This window comes from Juglans regia, chromosome 5 (genome assembly GCF_001411555.2).
Source record: "Juglans regia cultivar Chandler chromosome 5, Walnut 2.0, whole genome shotgun sequence".
NCBI lineage: Eukaryota > Viridiplantae > Streptophyta > Magnoliopsida > Fagales > Juglandaceae > Juglans > Juglans regia.
Window position 1 is genome coordinate 9,390,434 of NC_049905.1, and position 8,337 is coordinate 9,398,770.

At 36.1% G+C, this 8,337-nt stretch overlaps 1 protein-coding gene across 1 annotated transcript; it reads right to left on the reverse strand.

Moving 5' to 3' along the window:
* Window positions 1-3,116: 3,116 nt before the first annotated feature.
* On the reverse strand, window positions 3,117-8,081 carry LOC109022222 (disease resistance protein RPV1-like). Its single transcript, XM_019005063.2, has 5 exons — window positions 7,573-8,081; window positions 5,673-6,774; window positions 5,040-5,315; window positions 4,005-4,910; window positions 3,117-3,899 (listed from the first exon to the last, which is right to left on the reverse strand). Exons 1-5 carry the CDS (start codon window positions 8,079-8,081, stop codon window positions 3,117-3,119), a joined length of 3,576 nt encoding a protein of 1,191 aa, XP_018860608.1.
* Window positions 8,082-8,337: the final 256 nt, after the last annotated feature.

Below are 8,337 nucleotides of genomic sequence, written 5' to 3' on the forward strand. Positions count from 1 at the left end.
AATATTTTAGCAAAATACTCAAAATCACACCATATCATTCTCACTGGAATCACGCTGAAAAGGATTTGAATGTACCTTTCATGCATAACCTTGTGAACAGTGAGTAGAATGTTCCAATGGAACAATATCCATATCTAATATATGTGATATTAATATGGAACAACATGCATAACCTTGGACTTCCTTTGGGGGCTGCCTCAAGAGCTATATCAGTATGGGATATAGTGATCGAGAAGATAGAACGTAGATTGGCAAGATGGAAGCGGTTGTACTTGTCGAAAGGTGGAAGGATTATCTTAATCAAGAGCACTTTTCTAACTTACCCACATATTTATTGTCTCTTTTCCCAATTCCAACTACTGTGAAGGCCCGGATTGAAAATTTTCATTGTGATTTCTTATGGAGTTGTGTGGGAGATGAATTCAAATTTCATCTAGTTAGTTGGGACAAGGTATGCACTCTAATCTCCTCTACTGGATTGAGAATTAGAAATATGAGAATTTTCAATCGGGTCTTACTTGAGAAATGGTTGTGGAGATATAATATGGAATCGGAGGCCCTATGGAAGTCGGTAGTTGATTGCAAATACGGTAGTTTGTAGGAGGGCTGGTGTACTATAAAGTTGAGTGGGGCATATGGAGTGGGAGTTTTGAAGCACATTAGACGAGGGTGGGGGGTTTTTATTCGCCATACCAAACTGACGTGGGAAGCGGGCTCTAAAATTAAATTTTAGAGTGAGATATGGTGTGGAAATAATGCCCTAAAGGACTTATTTCCTTCAGTTTTTTGGATTACATGTGCTCAAGAAGCTTTAGTAGCGGATCCCCATGGTGTTATCGGGAGATCAAGTCCAATGGAACATCACTTTCAGTAGGGCGGCACAAGATTGAAAAGTTGGCAGCTTTGAGGACTTTTTTAGCCTATTATTTCTACGAAGCTGAGTAGCAACGAGTTGATGTGTTCTGGTGGGTACTGACAGGTAAGTGTACATTCTCGGTTCGATCCTTCTACAGGTCCCTCACACACTTGCCAAACAATCAGTTTCCATGGCGAAGGATTTGGCAAAATAAGGCACCTCCCAAGGTGGCATTTTTTACTTGGACAGTGTCCTTGTGTAAGATTTTGACAACAAATAACCTGAGGAAGTGAATAGTGATTATACTAGATTGGTGCTGCATGCATAAGAAATCTGGCGAGATAGTGGATCACCTCTTACTACATTTTGAAATTGCTAGAGCACTATGGAATGGAGTGTTTGGCTGAGTACAATTAGTTTGGGCAATGCCTACTACAACAGTTGAGTTTTTGGCCAGCTGGACACATCTAGGAGGTATTCCATAAATCAAAGTTGTGTAGAAGATGATACATATTTGTATTATGTGGTGCCTATGGCAGGAGCGAAACAACCAGACGTTTGATGACAAGGAGCGTTCATTAGCGGAACTTAGATCTTTATTTTTTAGAACTATATTCCTATGGGTTATAGCTGTAGACTTTAATGGATTTGATTTTCATGACTTACTTACTTCTATTGCTATGACCTAGATATGTCTTATCTCTTGTATATCATCTTGTGTATTTGGATCATGTCTATCATTATTAATACAATCGTTTAATTATTAAAATATATATATATTTATATATATATATATGATTCTACCAACATTTATGGTTTTTATTTACAAACGTATTGAAATTGAAATAATTTAGTGCAATTCAACGAGAGGGAAAATGAAGGGAAGACGACTGAGCTTTAAAACTGACATTTATCATCGTCCAATTAAATATGATCACGTCAATCTTTTCTGACAACAAACATCAACAGAAACTCTGCTCAAAAATGAAAGGGAACTAAAAATAATAGGCAGATTTTGTTTTAATCTCAACTTTATCTATTTAATAGGTAGCATAGAAAAGTATTTTCTTAAAAAAAAAAAAAAAAAAAAAAAAACCAACAACAACAACAACCCCACTCTTGACCAAACCAGTTATTTGTTGTTCACACAAATTATTCCTTAACTTGATTACCATCCAAATTCTATCATAAATAATACAGAAGGCTCCCATAATACAACATGGAAGCCAAATTTCTTAAAATCTAATACAAATACTTAAGCACAGTTTAGATAATAAGTTGAAATGAAAATTAAAAGTTGAATAAAATATTATTATAATATTATTTTTTAATATTATTATTGGTTTGGATAATTTCCAATGTTTATTATATTTTATTTGAAAATTTGAAAAACTTATAATGATGTGATGAGATGAGATGAAACACTTCTTATATTGAAACAGGGCTAGAGAGAATTTTGGTGTTAAAGTGTGAGTGATTTAGGTGTATTAAACATCAGGTTAGTAGATTTCTATGTCTTCATCGTAGACGTGGACTATTTACATCAGATGTGGACTGTTTAAAACGAGTCACTTAAATATTGAGTAATGCTAGATACAAATCCCAAATAGACAAGTTTCATACAAGTTTTTTTTGTAAAAAAGTAGATCTCAGTAATAAAAAATAGTTGTTTTTACACTTTTTTAAGGTGGGGTTCACTTTTTTATAATGGCTAGTATGTGACTTGTCTATTTGGGACTTGTACAAATCATTTCTCCTTAAATATTAGAATCTCTATGTAATTGCTAAAATTTATTCTTCTATCTTCTACTTCTCGCCAATCATAAAATATCTAGTTTAGAAAGACTTGTTACATTCTGCAACTTAAGGAAAAAGTGCCTTAGAACCTAAGCCAGTTTCCATTACAGATCATCGATGGCCAACATTGAATACAATGAATACATGTTGTGAAGTAAATGAATAGGCAAGATCAATTACAATGAATACAAAAGCTAAGCTTCATTTATTTTTTAACATGGCACGCCTAATAGAAGCTTAATTATATTACACTATACAAAACAAAACAAAACAAAACAAAAAGCATTATTCTATTTATTTGAGAGGATTGTAAATATGTCACATCAATAGGTATGACTAAATCTAGGATAAGAACTAGCATTACTCTATTTATTTGAGAGGATTGTAACCTCGACTTGCTGATGGGATCACTTACATTTGTCATATAGAACCTCGATACCTCATCATCTGTGGTGGTATTACGTTAAGGGACCTTACCATCTATAGCAACATGGCCTTCAAAGACCCCACCATCTATAGCAGCATCAGCTTCAAAGACCTCATTGTGCGTAGCAACATGTCTTTCAAAGACCACACCATCTGTAGCAACATCACCTTCAAAGATCTCATCATTTGTACTAATATCATTTTCACAAACCATACTACCAATAGAAAAACCTGATTCAGAGAACTCATCAACTACAAAAGCAACATCTTCAGATTCCCTATCAGTAACAGAATCAGAACAGATATATTGGATATCACTTGCATTTTTGTCCATTATGTTTGGGGAATCAACCAAGATATGAACTCCACACTTCTTCACCTCAGCAAATTTCCCTAAATCAAAGGAAAACTTGATTTCGTCTCCACTTGCTAGCTCCATTATTTTGAAAGAATTACCAAGGATCACAAACTTGTTTCTTAAAATAGACCATCGGAATAGAAACAAATTATCTGAATAGCTCACATTCAAGTGACCTGGTGCAGCTGGAAGAATATCCTGTTGATAGCCTTTTGTTTTATTGTGAACTACCATCTTGATTCGAGGCCACTCAATACAATTATCTTCTAACCACCACATATGGGACCTTTCTGTCATTGTATAAACAGCACAAATATATAATATACGAAAATCACCCCGTAAAAGCGAAGGTACATGAAACGATATGGAAGATCCCATTTCCTGATTGCTAAACCAATTGGGAATCTCACTAGTAGGGAAGATAATCAAACGGTTACAAGGAGCATAGTTGGTCCGCGTACACTGTATCAAACAAACAAAAAAAGTTCAGAGAATTGTTGAGAGAGAGAGAGAGATAGAGAGAACGATAGAGAGAGAGAGAGAGAGAGAACGATAGAGAGAGAGAACCTGAAGAACACTCTCACTAAAATCATATGACAGATTGTAGCACCCAACCAATTCAACTTGCATGTTAGATTCCAAGTTTAAGCCTTGAATATCAACCAGGTTGTAGCATTCACCAAGGTAAAGTACAGCTAACTCAGAACTTGAGGAAAATGAGAGTGTTTCCAATGATGAGCAGCCCGATGCAGATAATGTCTCTATTTTTGCAGGGAGTCCCGAAATCGAGTAAAGAGACTTGTTCTGTTGTAAGTGCAGATATTGTAATTTAGAAAGGCCACTGATGCTATCTGGTAGGATACGAAAATTGTTTTCTGATAAATCCAAGCCTTGGAGGGAAGAGAATCCCCCAAGATCAAGGGGAATCTTATCTTCCGACAAATTACAGTCCCTAAGAGCTAGTTTTCCCAAAGTGCCAAATCCAGAAATGAAAGCTCGCAGCAAAGTTCTAGGATTCAAACTTCTTGGTGAAAACTGTGATGAGAAACGTGATAGCCAAGATCCTGAGAACTTTTCTTCGCATTCATATAAGGATAAGCCTTTCCAATTCATCAAAAAAATCAAGGACGATGGGAGTTGCTTAATGGCAGTTCCTCCTATAAACAGCTCTCTTAAAGCAATCAAATTCCCCAAATTCTCTGGTAACTTTTCAAGCTGTAAGCAGCCAGACAAGTTAAGAGTTTTAAGAGATTCTAATTTAGAAATGCCTTTTGGGAGATTCCTGAGGTTCTTGCATCCTCTCAAATTCAACAAAACAAGCCCTTCAAGATATCTTACAGAGTCATGAAGCTCAATCAAGTTTATGCATCCTTCCAGAACTAGTATCTCTAGATGTGGGACTTGTGAGAAGCATGGTGATTTGCAAAGATTATTGGAATAGCTGAGATTAAGGACTTTCAACTTGTTGAATACCTGGATTATGTATATAACAACTGAGATTTTTGGAATAGCCAAGACTTTTAGTGTGTGTGAACAAAAAGATTTAGTGCTTCCGATTACTAACATCAAAAGAGGAATATAAGGTACAGTAAAATTCGTTACCCTGTTCTCCTTCCAGACTTCTTTAAAATTACTATGCTGCAAGTCAAGCACAACAAGGTTCTCTAGATGAAAGTTTTGCGGTAGAATTTTCAATGGGCAGTTATGCCAACATAGCCATCTTAGCTCTTTGGAAAGAAGCTCAAAGCTTCCTGTGAGATGCACATTATTGATCTGGAGCAACCTCAAATTGTTCATCTTTGCAAATGCATCGGTTTTCAGATGTATATCTGCAAGTGAGGGTGGATTTAGCACGAGACCCTCCACTACTTCAGATCCCTAGCAAAGTATGAAGTTAGATTAGCAACATATTCCTCCTCTTTCTAAGGCAAGAACATACTTGAATTGGAGTAGGCCTAGATATTCTCTTCATAACTTAATAGTCAAACACTTGAGAGATTTAGATATCAATAGAAATGTTTACAATGAATTTGAATAATTTTTAATATTGTAAGATGAGCTTTCAACTAACTCTAGAGAAATTTTGGATTAAATGACATATAGTTAAAATATGTTCACACAATGATGCATGGAAGCTGACAAGATAGAACTCTCATGCAAGCCAAGAGATAATTTATATATATCAAGTCTCTATATATATGTGCACATGGTTATGCATAAATATAAATGTCTTACCATATATTCACTGTGTAGTACATTTAATGCGTCCTCGTAAAACCACAACCTACTACGTCTTCCTGGATCTATAGGTGAACTTTGGCAAACAATCTCCCTTCCTATATCTCGAATCAAATCATGCATCCTCAGCTTACCATGGAGATCTATTATTACAACAGACCTCTGAACAAGATTATTAATACGAATATCCGGAGAAAAACCACAACCATGGAGAATGTTGGCAACATATTCTATATCCATCCCTATAAAGAAGCATGCAATATCAAGGAATATGTCCATTATTTCCTCATGTAATGAATCAATGCTTACTTGAAGTACTTTCTGAATATTATGGTCAGGCATTTTTTGTAATTTTTCCACTGTGCTTTTCCATTCAATAATGCTTCTTCCCATGAGAAAAGAACCCAAAACTTCAAGAGCTAATGGATGCCCTCCAGTATACTTCACTACACTAATGGACAGCTCATGATAATCTTCCATTGGATGGGGCATTTTGAAGGCATGCCAGCTAAAAAGTTCAAGAGAGTCTATGCAAGTCAATTCTTCCACTTTATATTTTTCATAGTTTCCTAATTGCTTTAGCAAATCTTTATCTTTAGTCGTTGCAATGATTCTACTCCCAGCACCAAACCAGCTAGTGTTTCCGGCTAATGCCTCTAGTTGATCCACGTGATCAATGTCATCAAGAACAAGAAGAACTTTTTTCCTAGCAAGGAGTTTCTTAATCCAATAGATTCCTGCATCAACATTTTCAAATGGCCAATCTTTGTTTTTCGTGATATCACTAAGAAGATTTTTTTGTAACTTGACTAAACCATTAAACGGTTTTGAAGTTTCTTTAATGTCTTTGAGAAAACTACTTCCTTCAAATCCATCACTTACTTGGTTATAAACAGCATTTGCTATGACTGTTTTACCTATTCCACTCATCCCATGGATGCTAACAATGCGAACATCATTATTTTCCAGATGTAATAAGGCTTTCATCTCCACAACACGAAAATCTATTCCTATCAGGTGTTTGGCCGCATTGAAGTGATTAGGGTGTAATTGATGCATAATTTTTTTGCTGATCATATCAATGAACTTTCCTTCATACCTGCAGATTACAATTCAAATGGAAAAGAAGACAGTAAGTCATTCTAAGCAATTAAGTTATCAAAGTTATTGAGAATATAAATTATATTTATTTCTGTATAAGTTATTGTCATACATCACACATGGCAGACGGACCAAACTCATCACTCTTGCTAAGATTTTGCAGCATGTAAAGTTTACAATTGGAGATACAGACACATAAATCGACGCCTATATCTGTGATTCAACAAACAAGTCCTACCTAGTGAACATAAAGGAAAGGGAGAATTAAAGGAAATAGAATCTCATGGACTTGATGGGGCTTTCTTGTTTTTGTTTGCTTGTTGTTAAGATGAAGAACAAAAAATTTCATTAAGATGGTAAAAAATAAAGGGGGTAGATATATGTCTTTGCTTGAATGGTCTCTCCATTATGAAATTGTTGTCAAACAAGTCTTTTGAAGAACCATTCCAACATTCCTTTTAGCTCGTGCCCTCATAATTGATAAAAAAGTGTGTGCATGTATATAAATATGTGTATCTATGTATGTATATATGTATGTACATACACATATATACGTGCACATACATATATACACAACATACGCGCGCACACATATATAGTACACACACATATGCATATATAAGAATATTTCAGAATTCTTGGATTATAAGGTATGTGTCCGTCCAAACAGCACAAACACGACCAAACTAAGCCCAACATGAAGCATGCTGTAATAATTTGAAATTGTTTTTGTAGATGAAAATATAGATTAATTTTGAATGCTTATATGATTTAGATTAAAAAAATAGTATAATACCCGTTGGAAACACTCTCGAGATCCCAGCCGGAACAGTTTGCAGCTTCAGTTAGAGCTGCTCTCCACCTTTTTACCCTCATCATGTCCTGCTGAAACCGCTCTTCATGCCGCGCAAATGATTCGGCAAAAGTTCCAGTCTGGTTTCGAACATCTGAAGGGCTCACATGATAAAATACAGGAAAAAGAGTAAGGCTTTTCGTATTCTTGCAATGCACAATTTCTGCAAGCTCTTCAAGACACCACTTAGAAGAAGCATAGCCTTGGGAAAGGACAACAATGGAAATCCTTGATCCACGGATCGCATTGAGTAGTTCGGTAGAGATGTTTTCCCCTCTTCGAAGCGCGTCGTCATCTCGGAAGGTTTTAATTCCGGCTCTCACCAAAGCGGAGTAGAGGTGATCGACGAGACTCTTGCGGGTGTCTTCACCTCTGAAACTCAGGAAGATGTCATAAGCCTGCTGATCAACAGAACTGCGTTCCAAAGATGATGGATGGGTTGGAGTAACCATGGAAACGAAGGTGTTTCTTGGGATTGAGATTGATTGGACTGGAAAAGAGACAAAACTTGTGAGTTAACAAACGGAATATAGAGAGGTTCTCACTTCTCAGAATCAGAAAAAGAGAGAACGAAGAGCTTAGAGAGAGAGAGAGAGAGAGAGAGAGAGAGAGAGAGAGGTTGTCTGCAATCTTTTGATTTTTGAAGCCTTCGTGCGTTTACAATTTCCTAGTGGTGCTCAGTCAATTGCAATGCTGAGCGAGGAGGGC